The sequence below is a fragment of the Microtus oregoni genome, unplaced genomic scaffold, assembly GCF_018167655.1.
Source record: "Microtus oregoni isolate MIOR12 unplaced genomic scaffold, Mior012 000006F_ref0000085, whole genome shotgun sequence".
Lineage (NCBI taxonomy): Eukaryota > Metazoa > Chordata > Mammalia > Rodentia > Cricetidae > Microtus > Microtus oregoni.
Genome location: NW_024543065.1, coordinates 36,377,184 through 36,400,504, shown reverse-complemented (window position 1 = coordinate 36,400,504; position 23,321 = coordinate 36,377,184). Strand labels below are relative to the sequence as shown.

The 23,321-nt window shown below is 39.5% G+C and overlaps 1 protein-coding gene across 1 annotated transcript in view; it reads right to left on the bottom strand.

Annotated features, from left to right (window-relative positions):
• Nucleotides 1-23,321, bottom strand: part of Sim1 (SIM bHLH transcription factor 1) — a 67,718-nt gene that overhangs the window by 32,723 nt on the left and 11,674 nt on the right. Inside the window, exons 3-8 of the mRNA XM_041654692.1 lie at nt 21,919-22,008; nt 21,349-21,457; nt 21,125-21,210; nt 20,366-20,565; nt 20,110-20,216; nt 19,311-19,458 (exon numbers count right to left, since the gene is read on the bottom strand). Of these exons, the coding sequence (XP_041510626.1) occupies nt 19,311-19,458; nt 20,110-20,216; nt 20,366-20,565; nt 21,125-21,210; nt 21,349-21,457; nt 21,919-22,008 (740 nt within the window). The remainder of the gene's footprint in view (nt 1-19,310; nt 19,459-20,109; nt 20,217-20,365; nt 20,566-21,124; nt 21,211-21,348; nt 21,458-21,918; nt 22,009-23,321) is intronic.

The following is a 23,321-nucleotide window of genomic DNA, read 5'->3' as shown; positions in this document are numbered from 1 at the left end:
TAACAGCCTATCATTTAAAAAAAAAAAAAGTACAGACAGAGAAAAACAAATACCACATATTTTCAAAGGAGATAGCCATGATTTGAGTCTTGGAGAGAGGGAGAGAGGGTTAGGGAGAGATGGAAGTTGGAAATTTGGTATTAAATAAGTCCTAGTGTTTTATAGCATAGGAGGGTAATTAATATTTGTATCCTATTATGTATTTATGAAGAACTAGAAGAAAAATGATCAAAAGCTCCAAAATTATCAAAACAAGAAAAGATAAAGGCTTTAGTTACTATACCACTGCACATTGCATACACATGTTGAAATATAAGTATGTACCCCATAAATGTGTTTAATTATTATATAATGCATGGGAAAATTAAAATATTTTTAAGATCTTTCTAAAACTTTGCATAACTTTTTGGTTTGTCTGTTTGTTTGTTTGTTTGAGACAGGGTCTCATTATGTAGTTTGGTTGTCCTGGAGCTCACTCTGCAGACAAGGCTAGTCTCAAACTCCCAGAGATCTGCCTCCGAAGTGCTGGAATCAAAGTCATGCAACACACATACGACTTGCGTAGCTTTCAATGACAGAAATACGCCAAGCTAAATAAATCTAGATAACATTTTAAATCTAATATACAGTTTAAAATTGTGCCCACTCACCTCATTGTCAAATGTAAGAATTATAAAAATGCTGTTAATGATTGAACGAAAATGTTGTTCTGATCCTCAACAGCAATGAAATTTAAATAACCACCCCAGGGACTGAAGGGAGGGTTCAGCAGTTTAAATCCAGACAATCCAGGTTGGGTTCCCAGCATTGACTTATTAGCTCAAAACCCTCTCCAGTTCCAGGGAAACCCATGCCCTCTTCCGGCCTTCGTAAACACCAGGCATGCGTGTGATGTACAGATGTACATGAGGCAAACATTCTCACACACAAAACAAAAAATTTGTTTTTAGTTTCTTTAAAAAATAGTAGTAATTGTTCACATTTACCAGTGAGCACAATATCAAACAGATGAATGTGAAGTCAAACCTGTCTGTCACCAACAAGTTGCCACCCAGGCTTCCGTTCTAGTCTGTGATCCATAAAGACGTAGTGAGGTTTACAAGCAATCTTGTGTGAAAATCCTGCAGCACAGTGCCTGGGAGAGCAAATACTCAGCCACCAGTGTCATCTCTTAGCTTCTCATTCTACCACTATACTTGACTTCAGAAGTGATTTCATTATAAATACTGGTTGGTTTTTTTTTTTTTTGAAAGAGAGAAACAACATAAAGATGGGTGGGTAGGGAGATAGGGAGGATCTGGGAGGAGTTGAGGAGGAGAAAAACATATTCAAAATATATTGTGTGGAAAAAAGTTTTTAAATCTTTAAAAAAAATAATAAACACTCCTTACATTGTATTTCTTTCATCTTCATACCAAATGCATTTTTATTTGGTCTGTTACATTTGAGTTGTTAAGTTCTAGTGCATGTGGTCAAAATACTAAGGTAAGTTCTTCATTACTAAGTAAGCACATGGAATCGTTAGAGCACAATCATGCAGAGTAACTCAGCCTTCCTTTTTCACTATTCAAAGCTCCAACAGCTCCATAGATATGTTAGGATGAAAAGCATAATAGAAAAACCCCACTTAAAGACATTTCGAGCAGTTGATGTGCTGCCAAGGGCAGCTCTGAGTGGCAGACTTGGGAGGAAGGACAAGGTGCTTGCTTTACTTTTAGACTTCTATTAAGTTGAGCATTTCATTTATACCACTTAAAGGGCTAGATGTTTGTGGGGATTAGAAGTCCCATTTCCCTCTACAGACTTGGACACCAGGAGAAATCTGGCTCTGCTTCTCTCCTTGTCCTCCAGTGAAGCAATTCTGGTACCACACATATACTCAAGATTACATGTGTGTTTAGTGAAGCCATTTATTTAACACTTTCCTTCTGGTATATGGCAAAAAAAAAAAATACTCAGCTTCCATAGACATTGGATCCCAAAGAGTTGGTTGAGGAACATGCCTTAGGTGGTTTCTAACAACAATAAAAAAAAAAGGCATTTATCTGTTCTTAAAGCATTCTTGAGATACACTATATATTCAGGGTTCCACAATTTATCTTTTTAAGGGCAGCTTATACTGGACTCCAGACATGATTGACATACTGAAAGGAAACCTATTGGTATATGGTACTTGATATATTCTTCAAAAGACTATTGAGGATGATTTACATTTGGTTTTCTCTCCTTTTAATGATTTGTACAAGAGCTATAGGCATCCTTGGGTACCTCTCACTCTGAGAGTAATGAGAGATGAATAACATTCAATCATTTGATGTTGTAGATGTTAATCTCACCCATATTTGCAGACCAAAGTAATCTTCTTATTCCATTACAGTCAAAAATCATTCAATTTTCAGAATTAGCCAGTCAGTCTACTTTAAACCTATAATAGCCATGTACATATTTGGAATAATTCAAATTTCAGTAGGAAAAAAAATGGGGCCAAGTTCACTTCAATGGCCTTTCTCAACCTTCTTTTAACACTGCACCACAACTATTCATGAAGTCAATGTCATCATGTCATGTGAAAAGCTCACTATGACACCCTTGTAAAGCTAATGAAAGTAACTTCCCACCTTGGAGAAATACATTATCATCATTTCTATCATTGCAGCCACGACAGAGTGCTTAAGATTCACAGCCTTACAATCTGTGCACAAAGAAGCAAGCAACCGCATTGCTCAAACAGTTTCGAGAGCCTTTACAAAAACGTTTCTTCCCCAACACCACAGTGTATTCCATTTTCTTTTTAGAAAACTGAATTTTCTGCTTATGATATGACAATTTTGGACCTGCAGGTTATCCTGGAGCTTCTCTGGGTACATTATGCTTCATGACAATTCTTAAAAGATGTTGCCAGATTTCCTAGCTGAACTATTTTTTTAAACAGTTGAAATTGATCAAATTACCCAGGCAAAACGTGGAAAAAGAGACACACAACTGATTTGACTCCAAAGGCACGAGTGAAATAAGCAGAGGATTGCATTAAACCATGATCAGATTAAGTGGGGATGACGGTGCCTATACTAAACTTTTTAATTGGATTCCAGAGTCACTCTTAGACACAGTGCATGACCTTCTTTGTATTCTGGCTGAGCTGCTGCCTAGCCACCAGTAAGTCCTGGCAGCAGAGAGACCCGTTTTGTGTTTCATATTCAGGCTCCTATGGAGCCCAGCAGAAAGAGATGATAAGGACGATTCCGTACTGAGAAGCTCACAGACGACGACAGTCTGGTGAAAATTGGGCTAAGGCGCCTTTGGAAATGAAATCGTCTAGTACAAATAAGTAGATTCGTGGTTATCCCATAGTCATTTCCCAAAACTCTGCTTTTGTAAGCAGTGCCTTTACCTAAAAGCCATCCTAAGTTTATGTGAGACCTTTTTAAATTCCTAGATTATAATTAATAAGGACTCTGAGATACTGTGAGAACTTAAGTCACAGAGTCAAATCCTACTTTACTGTTGTAGTAAATTCACTTATTTTTTTCAAATTGTAATTCAAGCATATATAATATTTAGGAAAACTAGAACACTAAAGTCATTTCATCCTAAACTATTTTTTAACTCCTAAAATTATGTGGAAGGAGACAGGAGAAATAAAATTTAAGTCCCTAGAGAAATAAATTCTACACTCTGTTAATGACTGCAATATCTCCACAATACAAAAGTTAGAAAAGGGTACACAAAGTGTTTAGGAATATCCCAAAGGTTTAGTCTCATGAATATACATTAAAACAAGCAACAAAAGATAATTGTGCTTTTAATTTGGCAGAGGTATTTTTAATGAACCTGCTAATGACACACAAGAGAGGAAGTAGGCATCCACATTGCTACAGCTGGGAAAGTAAAACAATCACACCTGTCAAGTCTTGAGACTGTTCATGTGCTAAGTCCAGCCGTTTACTCTCTAGCAATCTATAGTGTTCTTAGAAAATAGAAAATAATTTTATGAAAATTATTGGAAGTATCAAATATCTATATACAAATATGTTTATTGTCATAATTTCTGATATTTAGTTAGAAGTATAAAATAACCAAATACAAAGGAATTACTAAGTTATGGAATATCCTGATAAATTTTTATACATCTGGTAATCCTTTGACTTCAGTGACATGAAAAATACAATACACTGATTTTTTTTTTCTTTTTAGGTTAACAAGTACTATCTATATATAATAAGAGGCAATGAACTAAACTGTTAAGTGCAGATACCCAGAAAACAGACCAAAATATCTTTTATCATTTCATTGTTCTCTATACTATCATAATTTTTCTATAATGAGCACACTGAACTTTTATAAGAACAAATATTTATTTTAAAAAAACACTAATTAAGGTAAGTTTCAAGTACTCCTAACATACAATTAGTAGTTCCCTAACCTCTTTTATTTCCAAGATTTCCTATTTGTGCATGTTATATACAAAAGAAAAAAGAACTATTGAATTTATTTTTCAAAGGTTTACCATCTTAGGAACACCATTTATGATTTTTAAATGTTCAAATGCACATCGGCTCTCTTAGTACTTAGATATTTCACTGTGTTCTGATCTAATTTTCACCCTTGCTACCTTACGTAATTATTTGCCTCTGAAGGTTTTCATGTGAACTGTTTCAATTTTTAGATGAAATGAACTCATCTGACAGACAACTGATCTCCAAAATATATAAAAAACTCAAGAAGCTAAACATAAAAATACCAAATAATACAATTAAAAATGGGGTACAGATATAAACAAAGAATTCTCAACAGAAGAAATCTCAAAAGACTAAGATCAAAAACAGTGATGAGAGCTTATGCAGGCGAGAATGTGGAGTAAGGGGAACACTCCTCCACTGCTGGTGCGAGTGCAAACTTGTACAAGCACTTTGGAAATTGGTATGGTGATTTCTCAGAAAATTGGGAATCTACCTCATGACCCAGCTATACTAGTTTTAGGCATATACCTGGTTAAACACTGGGCAGAGCTCCTGGAGTTCAGCTGAAGAAAGGGAGGGGGGATCTTGCAGAAGAAAAAGAGGAGGAAACTCATAGACTCTGGACCAACATTCAGGGAGCTGACTTGGACTGACCTAGGTCATCTGCATGTGTACAACCATTGTGTAACTTGGTCTCTTGGTAAGGCTTCTAACAGTGAGAGCAGGACTTCTCCCTGGCGCTTAGCTGGCTTTTGGTAACCTGTTCTCTGTGCTGGATTACCTGGCCCTGCATTGATGTAAGAGGAGGAGCTCGGTCCTGCCTCAACTTGATGTGTTCTGCTTTGTGCAAGCCCATGGGATGTCTATCTGTCCCTTTCTGAACGGAGATGGAGGAGTAGATGGGGTGGGGGATAGATGGAAAAGAGGAGGGGATGGGAGTAGAGGAGGGAGGAGAAAGTGGTTGATATGCAAAATAAATGAAAAAATATTATTTAAATTAAAGAAACAAATTAAGTGAATTAATTTGGGAGCCATATTTCTTGCTATGAGAAAGTTTTAATTTTTTAATTGATTTTTATTGAGCTCCACATTTTTCTCTGCTTCCCTCCCTGCCTCTCCCCTCCCCCCTTCAACACTCCCCCAAGGTCCTCATGCTCTCAATTTACTCAGGAGATCTTGTCTTTTTCTTTTTCCCATGTAGATCAGATCTATGTATGTCTCTCTTAGTGTCCTCATTGTTGTCTAAGTTCTCTGGGACTGTGGTTTGCAGGCTGGTTTTCTTTGCTTTATGTTTAAAAACCACCTATAAGTAAGTACATGTGATAATTGTCTTTCTGTGTCTGGGTTACCTCACTCAAAATAATGTTTTCTAGCTCCATCCATTTTCCTGCAAAATTCAAGATATCGTTATTTTTTTCCTGCTGTGTAGTTTAATTTTTATGTTCAGGAAAGTATTCTCCATTTTGAGTATAGCTGTTCACCTTTTAGGTTTAAGACCAAAATTCTGTTATCTTATAACTTTTCTGTTTCTTATTGTTTTAGAAAACAAGGAGGATTTGGGTTTTTATGAGCAAATCAAAAAAGTTTAAACATAAAATTCCATTTCAAAAATGGAATATATTAAAGCCAGATAATCTTCCCTTTCACTTGCTAAGTTATTTGTGTTTGTTTGCTTTGGTTTTTTGTTTGTTTGTTTGTTTCGTTTTTTCATGTTATTTTTGGAGACAAAGTGTCATGTAGCACAGTTTGTCTTCAGCTCTCTGTGTAGCTGAGGATGGTCCTGAACTTCTGATCTTCCTGCCCTTGCCCCTCAGTGCTGAGAGTACAGATTATGGATTATACCATCATGCCTGGCTTTGTGGTGTTAGTGACCAAAGCCAACACTTGAATAGAATAAATTATATCTTATTCCCTTTGAGATGGGAGTTATTTTGTTTGGGTTGACAATTCCCTTATATTTGGCTTAGTCTCTAGTCTCATAGGAACCTTCTCTCACTTAGTTCTTCTAATCCTCAGCAAAACTATTTCTAAACTCTAATGATGTCATCTAGCAGAGCACATAAAAATATCACAACTATTTTTGGCTCCAGAAACATAAAAACAAAAAAACTGTAGCCAAAAGACCATAATCATCCCTTTACTCTGGGAAACTTGATTCCATATTCAAAGCTATAGGCTCTGCAAATTCTGACCCCAGAACCTCATATAAGGAGACCACAGAACCCAAATGCATAGTACTGCTGGAAAGTCTTCCCTGCCTTACACATTACAAAGTCTGCATTTGTATATCATGGACGCAGACAGGCTCAGACTTTGAACTATCCAGGAAAAGACAGCAGAAATGATGGCATGATGCAATGTGCTTGGATGCACAGACGTTGTTTGTTTAACTTAAATATTATAAAGTATGTCCTGTAACATTTATTCTTGATTAACCCTCTTCTGGATAGTTAATCATTAATGATTTCTTTACAGTTGCTGTGCAAACAGTTCACTCCTGCTGATGACATATCAAATCTCAGGGACATATTCTTTAATTGGATTCATTTATTTCTAATCTCCTTAAGCCCTTACTACTGTAATGCTTGACTAAATATACATTAAACTCAATTATTTAAACAGCTAAAATAAATTTGGGGTGTATTTTATGAATAAAATTCATAATTCATCAAATGTGTGCCTCAGGAATCATTTTAAATTGTCTAAACAGGATCTTATGTTAAAGAAAGGTTTCAATGGTTGGTTGAGAATTTGGGCTGCCGACTGAAATGAATAACTTTCAGTTTTGTCTGGTTAAAGTCAGCCATTACAATACTATCCAAAGTGCACAGTCATCAATGTATGAATTGGTATCTGACCATTGCTATAATTTATAAGATTTGGGATGCTTCCCATGACAATGACTCAGAAGTGGTTTACTGACATTAAAATACATTTATTTCTTTAGCCTTAGATATTTGGCCCAAAAAGAGATGATAGTACATTTCCCATCTGTTAACTTTCTTTGATGAAACTTATGACTCTTTCTCTGAACACAGGTGATGTGGCATTCCCCTCTGTATGCTGTAAATACTATTGGTTAATAAAGAAACTGGCCTAGCCTATAGCAAGGTTGAATGCTGGGAGAAAGGGCAGAGTCAGGGAGAAGCCTTGGAGCCTCCACTGGAGACAGACACGCTGAAACTTTTCCTGGTAAGCCACAGCCTCGTAGCGATACACAGATTACTAGAAATGGGCTAAATTAAGATGTAAGAGTTAGCCAATAAGAAGAGCTAATGGGCCAAGTAGTATTTTAAATAATACAGTTTCTGTGTGATTAATTTGGGGCTAAGCAGCCGGGAACCAACAAGCAGCCTCCTCCAATACACAGTAGCCCCCAAACTTTCAGCACACCTCAGAAAACATCTAATCAGTTTGTTAAAACACAACCTGCTAGACTCTACCCTTTTTTCATTTATTTGCAGATCTAGGATACAGTCCAGAAATGTGCATTTTGACTTACTCTCTATTGGTGCTGATGCTGGGAGGGGAGATATTCTGTGAAAACCAGAGCACTTGTTATCTGGGATGAAAATACCAAAGCAATCAGGTAAAAGGGGACTACAGAACAGTGGAAAACAGGTGACCCAGAAAGGATCTCTCACTGAGGTACTTTCTCAGAACCTGGATGCTTGTTTCCTCTGGAGCTGCTGCTCTGCAAGCTGCAGAGCTACTGTTCAGTCCCCAAGGAGCTTCTCTTCTCTTCTCATTTCACTGGATATTTTGTTCCCCTCCTCCTCCTTACATTCCATACCTTGATGATCTCCATTTTCTAAGACTTTCCCTCTCTACCAGAACTGAAGTCTAATCTGTGACTTTTCCAGGCATTAAACTCCAACACACAACTGTTTGATACCACTGCCTGCAAACCTGTTTTGTCATACACTGTCCAAGTTGTTCAGGCTAAATAAAACTCTAGGTGTTCTTGATTCCCGTCATTTCTCACACATATCTAATATTTCTGCAAGCTGCCTCTGGTTTACCCATAACAGACACTCTGAAACTTGGCTGGATACACGCCTGGGATCTCTGCTGTCATCTTGTGTCACACCACAGCCCGACCATACAGCCTGGCATGCAGCAGGCCCTGAGAAATTATTTGCTGAGTTTTTACACCATTTCCAGCTTGCCTTAGACAGAACTTCAACCTAAAACATCCCTTAAAATCCCCTTAGTTATCACCACTGAAATTAAGCAGATTCTTATGACAGAAATTTGTTTATAATAAAAGTCCTATTGAGTCAACTGGGAAGACATACAAACAGAAAAGAAATTAAATTGTAAAGCGCCTGTGTTGTCTCCAATATTTCCCCCAGTCTTCAATTAGCTTTGACAATAGAACACTACACCACATTCTGCTCGTATTTTCATGCACTAATTGGAGGAGTGGAATCAACTCCCACCCTGCCCTTACCTTTGTGTGCCTCATTCTTCCAGCATTCCTGACCCCAGTGGGGTCCAGAACCAAAATACAACACAACACAACCAATGCTTCACTTTGGCAGAACTGCAGAACGATTTCCACAGTGAAGCTAAATACTGTGGCTTCCAACACTGTACGCTTCCTAATAGTATGGGGAAATTAAAATGCAGGATTCTGAGCTGAATTTCCTTCGATCCAGAGGGGGAAACGGTAGTTCTTTGTCTGCCACATATTTGGACAGCAATAGCAACTGAATGGAGAGCTGGACGCAGTAAATTTCCTGGGTTTTTACCCTTCGGTCAGCAGAGCACCTTATGGCCTCCATAAACACAGAAAGCAAAAGAACAACTAAACAACAACAAGCCCAAACCCTAAGAATGCCAAAAGCCACAGATTCTACTTTTGCAATGGTTAGGAGACGTATTTTCTAAGGATACATTACACACGAATTAGGCTATTGATGAAATGTAGAACGTGGCAAGGGACTTGGGCTTAAAAGTCCAAACACTGAGAGAATCCCACCTTAATGGATACCTTTATGATATCCCGTTCAATATAATGAGGCTATTTCCAAGATCTGGCCAGCAGCCTGTATTAGCACAGCTTTGCCGATGTGGATACAACAAATTCTGTTTGAACAAGAAATCCCTGAGAAAGAAAGATCTTTTGCCGGGCTCTATCCACTTTACAATCAATCACAAGAAAATACCCTTCTGGGGAAGCCAGCAACTCCCATTTGAATCCTGATAAAATACTAAATGTTCCAAACAAAATGATATTCAATGGGAGACATCTATCAACTGCTATTTTTTTTGAAAAATCATTATTTTTGATGCTTAAGTTGATAAAGGAGGTGATGGGATTGGGTATGAGGTATGAGGATATTGCATGGGAGCTGACTAGATCCAGATGCATACAATTATGTCAGAATGACTCCCTCTGTGGAGACCGCAAATTAAAACAAAGAATAACTTTATAGACGTTAGCAAAATATCTGCAAGATGTCACCAGTGACTTCATAAAAAGCCAATGTTGGGCATTTAAATGCAGAGTAACAACTTCGTTTTGCCCACCCTAATACATCACCATTTGATGGAGAGCATACCAAAAATGCCATCCAGTGCAGTCCAGGGTCTGGGTGAGTATACTGCTTACACTGCTAACTGAGTAACCTATTACTTTACTATTATTTTACTGAATAAAATATTAACTGAGCCACCTATTCTGACTGAGCGCCTTGCATCAGCCATTATAGTAGGATACCATCTTTCTTCTCAACCTTCCCAAGCATGGTAGTTAACAGAACAATTCTCAGAGACAGCAGCAGTGCCTGGAACATCATGCCTCATAAAGAAAATAATTTTTAAATTATTACTAAAACCACACAGACATAATGGTGCATGCTTTAATCCCAGTACTCTACAGGCAGAGGCCGGTGGGTCCCTATGAGTTCAAGTCTAGCCTGATCCATATAATGAGCTCCAGCACAGCCAAGGCTATACAGAAACCTAAAGTGATTAACAGTCTTCTAAAGTGCAATAAATCTACAAAGGTAATGAGAGTGATTTTCAATGCAAAAGTTCATGTGATTACTAAGCCTATCAGGTATCAACCACAAAATAGTGAGAAATCCCATTAAAACAAAAGAAACAAAAGCATCCTAACATCAGTCCAGAGGAACAAAAATCAACTCAGGTACATCTGCTTTCTTTTCTCCAAAGTCATGAGACACAAAGAGCTGCCCCGTCTCCCCTTTCTCTCTTTCTCTTAATCAATCTCTCTCTCTCTCTCTCTCTCTCTCTCTCTCTCTCTGTGTGTGTGTGTGTGTGTGTGTGTGTGTGTGTGTGTGTGTGTGTGTGAGAGAGAGAGGGGGGGGGTAGACAGAGGAGGGGGGAGCAGGGAACATCTCCAAGTCCTATTCCTAGCACTCTGTCCCACCACCTGGTCAGGGAGACTCTGAGCCCTAGAGTCCCTGGGCTCACCCCAGGATTGAATTAGTCTGGGCTGGAGCACTCTGGCTCTCTCTTTCTTATGTAGATAAGAAGAGAGCCCCCCTTTTTTTTTGTACTTAACACCTTTTCTCTTTTCTATTTCCACCCCCAACCCCCAAAGACATTTGTTGCTCATTTTGATGTTTGATGTCCCTCAAACTTGTGACACCTGTTGTAAACCAGGTACTCAGTAAATCTTTTGTAATCTTTTATAATTTAAATCATTTATAAAGACTCCTGAAAACTGAAGGACCTAACAATTCATCAAAATGACTACTGATTTATTATTCTTAAGCAAATTTCTGCCTTCCTAAAACTTATGCTTTCTTCCTTCAAAGCCCAAAGACTCATATGTACATGTGAATATATATATAATATATATATCCTTATATATTTGTTTGGGGCTTATTAGTGTGCTAAAATATTTTTATTTCATTAAAATAAACACTCTATTAAAAGACATTTTCTCAATGTTATTTTGAATTGAGCATAGTGCCAAAACACATATTATTTCATCTAATATTCAGAATGACTCTAGGAGGTAAAGTGCCCACATCTTACATATTAAAACTACAAACAGTAGAGTTGAGCAACTTGCCTGGTCACAGAGCTGCTGAGTGGCAACGCTGGGACTAATGAGTAGACTCTTGGCTACTTCGCTATCTTGTACAATAGTACATACTGCAAGCTTATTTTATAACACAAATTTCAAAAGCCTTGTCAGGAATCTCCAGGGTTTAAGGTATCCTAATAAGAAGCCTAGAGGTTAGATTGCATCATACTCTCATAAGAAAAGAATTGGAGAGGCAAATGCAGCCTTTTGGCCCTGAAAATCCAGATCAAGTCCCTCACTGACCTTCCCTGTCCTAATACGTATATCACACTTTCTTTCTGAAAATTAGTATCAGTACAAAACCACTGTTCATGCCAGTACTATACAATCTTTTCAATAGTTCAATTTAGAATACTGTTCAATTTAGAATACTGACACCTCAAACTTTCAAAAGCATGTTCTGTGCATAGGTGCAAAAAATTATTAAATCCATGTTGAATGTGTACCACTAATAATTTGTAAAAAGAAAAAAAGAAAAACACCCCAGCTCCAGCACAATAGTCCAGAGTGAAGAAGGGCAGAAATGCTTCCAGCAATAGCACAGAATAGCCACGCTGCAAACGAACACAACTCATTGACCCATGTCAAAAGATCCTAACCCTGTTTCCCATCCCTTTCCCTAGAACTTCACCCTTACCTTGAACTCTGTGTTCCTCACTCCATTTCAAAATGGGTCAACCTGACTTCTCAAGTTAGGTGGGTCTCTTATGTTTAGCTAAGTCAACTATAGACTGTTTGAGCTTGGGTGATGTCCAGAACTTTGTTTCACATACAGCAATGTACAGGCCATGCAAAACAAGGAGGACAAAAGGCTCCATGGAATACCATCAAAAAGGCAAACGTTTCACGATGTATACACTTGAAGTTATAGTTACTAACAGCAGTGAGTACAGTTAGTAAAAGGGCACTGGTTCCCAATTAAATGAAAGACTAGTAAAAGCTTGACTCCTCTAAATGTTCCTTTTGTCTGGGAAGTAACCTCTGCCAGGTATTCTCAGCCATTCTAACACAGAGGAGGCCCTGAGTAAATCCTGGTTCCCCTCTCTCCAAGCAGATATGTCTCCTGCCTTTAGAGCTCATGACAGCAACAGCAACAACCATGGAAATCACACTTAAAGCATAGCCTTTATAGTGTAGAGTTAAGAAACTGTGTAGAAAGGAGACATTTAAAATTACCCAAATCTGTGGTCGATACTTAAAAATTCAAGACCCAGTCAAACCCCAAACCCAGTCAGTGTCCTACACACAATCAGCCTCCTCTCAACCCTCTGGCCTTTGCCATCCCCGTAGACAATTTTTTTCCTTTCCGGAACCTTCGACCTTGAAATGCCCAGAATATAGAAAAGAAAGAAGGGGGTCCTTGAACCAAGGCAAAAGGTGCAGGTTCTTTGTTACAGGTATTCATCAGTAATTTCCATGTTTTATTTAATCCCCATCCAAGTCATCTTTGCATAGTAGTGTAAGCACGCAGCACTTTAACCAAGTGAATTTTCTATCACCACCTGCTCATCTGGAAAGACAGCAATATCATAAGCCAATGGGAGCAAAACACAGAGAGAAACACTAAGAGTAGCAGCAGGCTTTTAGAAATTATTGAGGTACACAGTCACACACACTGACGGTTGAACCTAGCACTTCAGGCATAGTAGACAAACACTTTACTACCAGGCTATATTTTATTTTGATATAAGATCACACTAAATTTCCAGTGCTGAACTTGAACTTATCCTGTAACCCAGACAGGCCTTGAACTTGTGATGTCTTGCCTGAGTTTCTGGGATAGTTATGACTGTGGGCTTACATCACCAGGTCCAGCTACAGACTCAAAGCTTATTATACCAAATATAACAGTATTCCCCAAAATGAGACTATAGGGAAACAAAAGCATGCTTTCCTTAACTGAAATAAAACTCCTTTTGAATTTGGAACCACGTTCACTTGTCTCAGCCTCCAAATAATGCAATGACCCATACTTTCCTATTCTATAACTCAAAAATCAAAACCTTTCCCCACCCACAGACAAGAAAGCCAGAGGAGAGGTGAGGCTGGACATCACCAAGTAGTCATCACCCAGAAAGGAAGGGGAGATCCTTTATGTCACATCAGCGATAAAGGGAGGAGTGGAGTCCAGAAGGAAGGAGAAAACAGACAGCAGCACAGGAACTGAAGGAATGAGTGGAAATTCCCAGCAATCAAGTACAACGACAAGGGACAACTGCTGTCATTGAACCATCTCTCTTAAGGAAGAAATGGAAACACCCCACTGCCACAAAAGGTCATTTGTGTCCATTCTGATAAACAGGATTACTTATATTAGCAATTCACAGACATCTGATTTACTGTGTTTTACAAGAACATAAAACATTAAACCTGGTAGCAGAAATGAAATGCGTAATAGCAGCAACATATCTGTAATCTAGAGAGATTGCAAAACATCAGAAAAAAACAAATATTTGTGATCTACATTATTGTTACAATAATATTGAAAATATCCTTAATAAGGCTTTCGAGGAAAATTATACATTGTTAATTAAGTATCACTGATAAGATGCCATCACTATGCTTTAAAACAAAATGTTAATATCTGGACACACAGTTCTGAAGCAGCAATGTCAAGGCAGCTTTTTAATCTTCCTCCATGAATTTGCATTAAAGCCCATTTTGAAGTTGGATGGCCTTCATCATTTAAACTCCCCTTCTGACTTTTCCTCTCCTAAACCACCTCCACTTTCATCGTCATACAAGGCAAAATGCTATCATTGGCACAGAGCCTTTAATTCTAGCTTCAGGTCATAAAAGAAATGAGGACAGATAAGTCCAAGGGCATAAAAGTATAGTTAGATAGGAAGAATAAATTCTGATGCTCAATTACATGATAGGGTAGTCATTGTAAACAATATAATTTATATTTCCAAAAACTCTTTAAGATATTATTTTAATGGTGTCACCACATAGAAAATTTGACTATAATAGGTAATAGATAGCTCATCTAGCTGAGAGCCCTGAGAATAATAATAATAATAATATAATAATAATAATAATGACAGCTCTGACAAGATATTCCAACTGGTGTAATTGAGGTACAAATGTTATGGGAGTATCCAACTACTTTTTAATTGAATCTACAGTCTACTCCAAGAAATGGAACTGTAGTAATAAGAGTGGCGGTGGCCGGGCTGTGTCCCCAACACCCCAGCCTCCTGCCCGGCTAGCTTATGCCCGAAATAATTACACAGACACTGTATTCTTTTAATCACTGCTTGGCCCTTTAGCCCTAGCCCTTACTGGCTAATTCTGTTATCCCGATCAACCCATCTCTAATAATCTGTGAGAACCGGTCTTACCGGGAAGATTCTAGCCTATGTCCATCCTGGTCGGAGCTTCATCCCAGGAGCGGGGCATGGCGTCTCTCTCAGGCGTCTCCTCCCGAGAGGAAAGCGGTCGAGTCTCTGAGCTCACTTCCTCTTCCTCCCAGCATTTTGTTCTGTTTACTCCTCCCACCTATCCTCTAACCAATAAAATGGGCCAGGGCAGTGCCTTTATTAGCCAATGACCTTCCTCCATCAAAAGTGTTTCAACATTCACTGGTTAAAGCAAGGGTATATAAAGTTTTCTACTGACCAAATATGCTACATTTTTAAATCTTTTTTAATTATGAAAATTATAAGGCTTCTCAGAATATTTAACTGAGAACAGCGTGCAAAACAAGAACTTGAGGCATGGAATCTGTTTATTACAAGGCGGAGCACATTTTTCTCTGATGTTAAGTATCTCTCCTTCAGCATTGATCAACTTTTCTACAAATTCATGGAGATACTTAGAAAATAGCCACAAATCTGGATTGTCTCCATTTGTTGTTTTTAGTAACATAAAAATTGAAGTTTTTACAGAGAAAACTACTTCCTTCTATGTGATCTATAAACCACCCGACAACAACACTTGAGATTTTCCACTAAAAGCAGTGTTCTAAATTCTAAACTTAGTAAACAAGCAGAGGCAAGCTTTTTACCAGAAAAAAAGGCTGAAAATATTAATCAGATCATTCAAAATCTAATTTTTCTTTTTCTTTTCCAAGCACAATATCACAATAGTATTGGTCTATAATTTTTATTAGAAATCAAGTTTAAAATATGCTAGACTTTAGGGTTATAGAAGCCATCTCAAACTCTGCAAACACTGTCTATCAGCCTTGCTAATGGCACCCATCAAAGAACACTTGCTAGATATTGGTGGTAGACTGATTTTCGTGGCACATATAAACTAAGGTTAATCCATACCTTCCCTCGCTTCTATAGGCAGTAATTCAGAATACTATAAATGTGTCCTCATGTACAGTAGCTAGGCAGGACATTTAGGATGCAATAACCACAATGTCCATAACTTTATTTGAAATTATTTAATAGGAAATATACTCATAAAAATCAACCACATACAGCCATAGAGGGACATAAAAGAAATGTGGGAAATAGCAACAGTGTACTATTCTTCCAACATATAGGTCTGAAAACAATGTGGATATTTTAAATGATAGTTGAACCTCATTGATTTATCTTAAAAGTAGAAGAGTATTTCTTAATTTTAAAATGTACAGTGTCTATAATCATAAAGAGATCCAGCATTTTCAATTTTCTTTTAAATTACATTTCATAGTTTATTGGGTGTTTCACATTTTTAATTTTACTTTGCATTAAAAACTAATGTTTTCCATCTGAACTAGCTATGAATAATTACTACTACCAATTAAACTGAAGTACATATGAATTCCAGACTCCAGTCTTCGTACAATGTACTTTCCTTTTGTATTTTCCACTCCCAGGCCTCTCCCTAACAGTCACTATGGTTAGTTACGTTCTCAGTGTATCTATGCTCTTAATCCTAAGGACAGGTGTCTCTCACATTTGATGCACATTTTAAAGCCCGGGAGCACTCAGTGTATAAGAAAACTCTCTCTAATTATGCATGTCTTACAGAAAGTCATAAACAGTCATGGTTTTGTTTTCTTGTGATGGAGGGATATTACAAAAACACAGTAGGTGTTACATTGAACCACAGACACCAAAGAAGCTAGGGTTCTTTATGCTCTGATGTCTTTGCATTTTCTTTTCTCCCGATTTGCAAAATTGAATGCTGATATTGAAGTTAGGAAGGCACAAGGTAAAGACCATCGCCTGCTCTAAAAGCATCCTACTTTCCCTACATGCACTGCTGCAGCTACTAATTAAGGCAAGGTTTAGGAGATTTCTGTTCATTGGTGCTTTTATTAGATAATAATGACTGATTTTTTCCTAAGTGTATTTAAACAATATGTTTGCCATCAGAAAATTAAAAAAAGTAAACTTCTCATGAACATAGCTTCTACCAAAACACCACACTCTCATTTGATCATTGATTACTTAAAATTTTTCTCTACTTTTATGTCATGAAAATCACTTCAAAGTGTACATTATATAAAAGTTTACATTTGGAAAACATCTGGACTGTCAGGTTATCTGGGGGCTTGCTTAGTATTTAAGGGCACTGTTGAGGTGGTATATTCGCAAAGGATTCACTTACCATTCTCTGCCTGCATCAAGTAGCCCCCAAACAAATGGGGCTATTCACTACTACCATAGAGAATCAATAAGCCTGTGGTTAATTTGTTAAGACAATGTAAATTAGTAACTTCCAGCCAGATGTGCGATACACACATCAAAGGAATGGCAACCTGTTCGTTATGGAAATCCTGTCAACACGCACAGAGCCAAATGATGACATTTCATCTGAAACAGTTTCCAAATTTGCAACTATAAAAATTGTTCTGAGACTTTCTATACAAAGAATTGGAGCTTAGACTTATAAAAAGAGTAACCAACATCAGCTTCCCATCTTGTGTGCCTGTGCATATATGCTTCTTTGTGTGTGCTTCTATTTTCAGCTGAGGTGCATGACATTCAGTAAATGTGTGCCATGCTAGTTTTCCTTCCATAAATCATGCATTTCTCCCATTACTTAATTTTTAATCAGATGTAAAGTTAAAAGTCTAATTTGACAGCTCTCAAGAAGAGTGTAAAGAAAGATGCAGACAACAGAAGGAAAAAGAACACTCACCTACTGAAAAGTAAAACAGAATATTTCAAAATGACTGCAAACAAATTAAGCTTACCCATTGGGAGGTCAAACTTTCATTCAGATCATTTGTAGGGGGGTGAGTCACTGTATACACGGTTGTTTGATAAAGAACTAACTACAGGCATCGCCAAAGAACAGAGGTTAGATAAAATGCTTGCGATGGCTCAGACACACAAAGCACCTTCTTTAAAAATGTTCTTTTCTTTTCCATGGTAAGCAAACTTAATTTTTCACCCATCAATACCACTGCTTCATGGGTATGTATAATTATGCCTTGCCAATTTCTCATTTTTATTTTAATAATATGAAAAACATTAGATTTATGGATTGTTTCATGAGACTCAAAATAGTATGCTTTTACTCTATATTAAAATACACTACCTCTTTGCTATTACAAAAATCAAAACTTTCTTTTAATATGGTTTACTAAAAAGTAAGCAATTAAAATATTCTTAATAACTACTTATTTTAAACATATCATAGATTTTTAATAAATAACACATTTGTATAAATAACACATATGTATACATGAACTTACAAGCACAAACACACATCTGCATGTATAAGTTTATAATAGACCTAAGCATTTTTACCCAGGGAAAGGCCACTGTCACTGCTGTTCTTTGAGTTCAAACACAACTACCTAATATTTTTAAACAATCAATCCTTATTTAAATTTATTTTCTGAATCTACCAATTTTTTTTAATTAAACAAAGCACTGAGTGTTATTGCTAAGCATGTTTCCAGCCACTACATTTTTATCTGACAATGGAAAGCAATGTGGAATGACTACAAACCTCATCTTGTACTTTATACTCTATTCCAAAGAGCATCCTTTAACCAATGTCCCTAATGACAAAATAGCATTTCCGCTAAGTGTCTGGTGTGTCAATACTTCCAAAGTAAAGAATTTCTGAGGTCCCCTAAAATCACAAATTTTCAACCCCTTTAAGAAACTAATAAATGCACACACAAAAGATTTCTTTATAAAGACTTCAGCCCTATGCAACTTGACTTTTGTAAACCCTGCACAGAGGGTGCTTCTTCAACAGGCGCGTACCAGACCACGGGATCAGCTGCAAGGCATGTTTCTGGAAAGAACAAGATTCCAATGCAGCTGCAGCAGCTGCCCTCTCTGTCACGCCCCGCAGATCCAGCGAAGATGTTTCAATCTAGCACCCACAAATTCTTGTTGCCTAACACATAGCCTTTGCTTTCTAGAGGTTAAAGTTTTCCTCTGCTGGTCACTCAGGCCGCTTTTGTGGTTCAAGGAAAAAAATGCTCCTTCAGAATTCTAACTTTGGTTGCAGACTCTGTTTAAAATTAAGAACTTCAAACCCGAGATCTGGAAAAGTGAAACAGATGGCCAGTTTCTTAATAGTAAATGGCCCCGTAGGTCGGATCTTTCCCCCTTCTCTCTCTCTCTCTCTCTCTCTCTCTCTCTCTCTCTCTCTCTCTTTTTAAATACGGGGTTCGCTTGAAAGGTTAAGAGAGAAAAGAGAGCAAATATGGACCGTACTGCGAAAACTCCTAAATCTTTTCCTAGAAAACGATGAAGAGAGCCTTCAAAATCCCCGACCTGCATCAAACCGCCTCTCCTGGGAGACCGGAGCCTGACCATGCACACAAAATACAGTTGGAGAAGGTGGTCTCAGGCTGACACTCAAGCACTCACGTGAGAACGTAATTGACGCTGACGATGCAGTGTGGCCTCGAGGAGCGGCTGTTGTGAACGATGGTGGCGTAACTCTGCACCCAGACCCAACCGCCGTGCTTCGCCAAGAACCTGTAGTACTTGGTGGTCACTTGCCCCTTCACCAACACTAGAAAGACGGAAGTAGATGTCGTGAACGGGCCTGTCCTGGACAGGTCCCAGGTGCTGGGTGGTTTGAGTACAAAGCCCCTCATTGCCATACCAACTGCGCCAGTGCAAATTGGGGAGAAGATGGGCAAATTCCCAATCAATTGACTGCCTGTTAAACTGAATCGACCCTTCCCCGCCCCACCAATAGATACCTATTATATGCTAATGATTGGTGTGGGCCCTCCTGGGGCTCGCTGTCTTCCACACTAGCAATGGGGAAACACTAAAAAGTTAGAGGTTTTCCCAGACTGACTTTTCCTGCTGCAGAAGGGGAAGTCCTGCACTAAATCCTCAATCCTGGGAGATTAAGCTCTCAGCAAAGCTGTCTCAAAAGCTAGGTGAGTTAATGCTGGATGAGGAAAGTAGCCTAGGTTGTTTAAACAGTTCTCATCTTTAGTGATGTTTGCAGGTGAAGAATGAGACCCCACTGGGGGAACGCACCCCCTCCCACTCCGTTAGTATTAGCAGCTCCGTTAAGTCAGAGACACCAGACGGGTCGCAGCAGTCCCTTTCGAGTCTCTCCTCCTACTACTCCCCCTACCCCTCTAGGGGAGAACCCCCAGCAATTTGCCTGGACTTCAAATTGCCTGAGAGTAGGGTGGGACCTTACGTAAGTGATGCGCGCAGCGAAGGTGGAAGGTGTCACAGCCATGCACGTGATGATATAGGGTCTTCTCAATCAAGTCCTGAGGTTCATACCCAGTCAGCTCCGCCACCCTGGGGGTAAAAAATTCTTAGGGATGAATGTAGGACTTTTCATCACCTGGGTTCTGGGCCCCATTTCTTGGGCTAGTGAGATCAAGGGAAGGCTCTCACTCTCTAAACACTGTCATTCTTTAGAGTCCCTTTCTCGACTGCCCACCCACCTGGAGTCCAGGAAAATAAGCTTCATGTCCAGACTGGCTCGGAACATGAACATGTTGCTGTGTAGTTTGATTTCTGTGACAGCGCTCGGAGGCAGGGAGTGACCCACAGCCACCAAACCCACATTCTGGTAGCACCCATCGAAGGGCGACACATCCAGGCTGTACTGGCGGATCTTCAGGTAGCCGCTACAGTGAATGACCTGTGATGGAGGGGGAAGGGCGAGACTCAGCAGAGGTCGGGAAGAGCTCCCTAAATAGGAAGCAGAGGAGTTGAAACATGTTAAGATTCTACTTGGCCACAAACCCTAAGGTGCCCCCAAACGAGTGACTGCACAGTCACGGTGAATTCACGAATTCACGTGGGAGCTCGTAAAAGAAAGAAAATTAAGAGAGAGATGCAAATGGTTGCTTCCCACCAAATCCACATGAATTGGGGCAGGGAGCCGGCTCTCCATTGATGGTGGCATTCAGCTAAAGAACCCCAGTTTGCAGCTAAGTCTTTAGTCCTTAACTCCCTGAGAGATGAATGACTAAAGGGCTTAGAAGCTTTACAGTTCCCCAAGCTCCTCTCTAAGAACAGCCCAGTGTCCTGACTTAGTCTTTTAAGTGTCCCTCAGATACCCACAACATGTAATGACCTTTCAGTGCTGCACTCTAAGTGTGGTCCACAAGTGTAGTCCCTGGGGCAGGAAGCAACCTCCCTTGCCCCAGAAGCTGCCTGGCCACCCTCAGAGTAGACCTTCCAACTCAACCACACACCTTGTAGCCACCGCAAGTGAGGCCAGCGTTCCGCTTGGCTAAAACACACTTCATCCTCAGAAAGAAGGAGCGCTCAATCTCATACTCTGTGAGAAAGAAGAGGAAGTCTCAGGATGAGAGACAGGCAGCCAAAAGAAGCAGTATCCCAGCCAAGACTAAGTGGTGGCAAGCCCCCAAGCTGACTGGCCTGAGCACCTTGAGGGGGCAAGGCCTGTCTACCTTACCCTGGACGAAATGAGAGTGGTAGGGCTGGTGAGCTGTGAGCACCGCTGTCATCTCGTCATGGTCAGCTGGGTGGATATATTCATAGATGCTGTTCCCAGTCAGCTCCACCTGTAAAGAGGAGGGGTCACCATCTCTGTGGTTACACAATGCCCCCAGAAGAAGCTGAAAACTTGCATGGGGGGGGGTCTCTAGGGCCATAAAGATGGAATAGGCTCTGCTGCTTGCTACCTGATGCATCTTATCTAACTCTCGGCTTCCTCACCTGTAAAATAATCATACATGTCAGTAGTAGTGATAACAATGGCAGTCACCGTCACACCCCTTGGAACACTTGTGTGGAAACTCCTCCTACCATGTCCGGCTTATGGTAAGAATTCTAAAAAGTAACAATTGTTTAAGCCTGCAGTAGCAAGCTAAAGGAGAAGGGAAATCCAGGTAGGAGGTGACTGAGTCCCTCTGTCACCTGAGAGGTTTCCAGTGCCCAAATGCAGATATGAAATGGTTGGGAAGCCCTCCCCACAATTCCAGCTGTGAACACTGCAGCCTGGAAGGACGAACCACTCACCTACCTGAGAAAGGCCCAGGTGAACTGAAGCTGTCTCAGAAATGTACATGATCTTTCCATCTGGGGCCACCACGAAGATGAAGCCATCCAGAGTCTGGGGAGGCAGAAATAGAGTGAGAGATCTGAGAAACGAAGCAAGGAAAACAGAAGTTAGACACAGGCAGTACAGAAAGGTGAGGCTGTGACAGACTGTCCAGAAACAGGACACAGAATAACCACAAGAATCTCCTTTCTTGAACTTCCCAAGTCTGTAAGAGCAGCACACTGACAGCATTGGCAGGTCAGAGTGAGGCTACGGAAAAGGCTAATGTCCTATAAAGACTCAAGATCCACTCAAATGAAAAAAAAAATCTGTGGCTCGCAAAAGTCTGGGTGGGGAATGGGATCACAGTCTTCAACAGGAACAGGAAGCAGGTTAGGCCCTCAGGACAGTGGTGCCAGTAAGAACCTCTCTTAATATTGAAGGGTTCCATAGTGGCAGTGATCAACGGTGAAGAGAGAAATAGCTTGACTTAAGAAAGATCCAGAACAGCACACACTGGTTGACATGGGAGAACTGGCAATTTGAAGTTATAGACAGAAGGAAGCTGGCCAAGACTCTTTCAGAGTCAGGAGAGGGAGATTTAGGGGATGAGAGGCTTTTCTGAGCAACCAGTAGTAAAGTAGTGTGACCCTGTGTATGTTCCTGTATGTTTACACAGATGCATCAAGCTGGCAGTCTCATTGTAAAGAAACTTTGGAGACTTTCCCTGTCCCTTCATCTCTGTGGATGAGCTAATGGAGACCTATGATAAACCCCACCTCTCTTAAGGAGCTCAAAGGGACAACCAGCCTGAAGATGAATGTGTTGACCACAAAATTAAGTAGATAGAAATGAATAGGCAAGAGACCCAGTAACTATGCATTGCAGAGGCCTCAAAGAACTTGAAGAAGGAAGGACTGAAGAGAAGAACACCTCAAGCAGAAGAAATGATGTAGTAAAGTCAGAGACTAAGGGAAGGGAAGGGTTAGTCTGATGTGTTAAGAGCTGGTGAGGCTGGTGTGAGATGGGGCTACATAAGCACATACTCAGTGAATTTTTAAAGTTTGGAATGTCAGTTTAGGGACCTGTAATCGCTCTGCAATCTTTTACGTTTCCAAAAGTAATTCTAAGCAAGAATAATATATTTTTGTTTCCTGGCAGAATGTTCTACATGAATCAGGATAAGAAGTCCATGTAGCTATTGGCCTGAAATCACATCTAACAAAGGGGAGAGTCTAATTTAAGGGTGGCACTGACTGCAAATTTTATATTAACTTGCTGGCAGAAAGAGAAAGTAAGGTTGATTTCCTGGCTTCAATAAGAAGGTTATGCAGAGCCGGGCAATGGTGGCGCACGCCTTTAATCCCAGCACTCGGGAGGCAGAG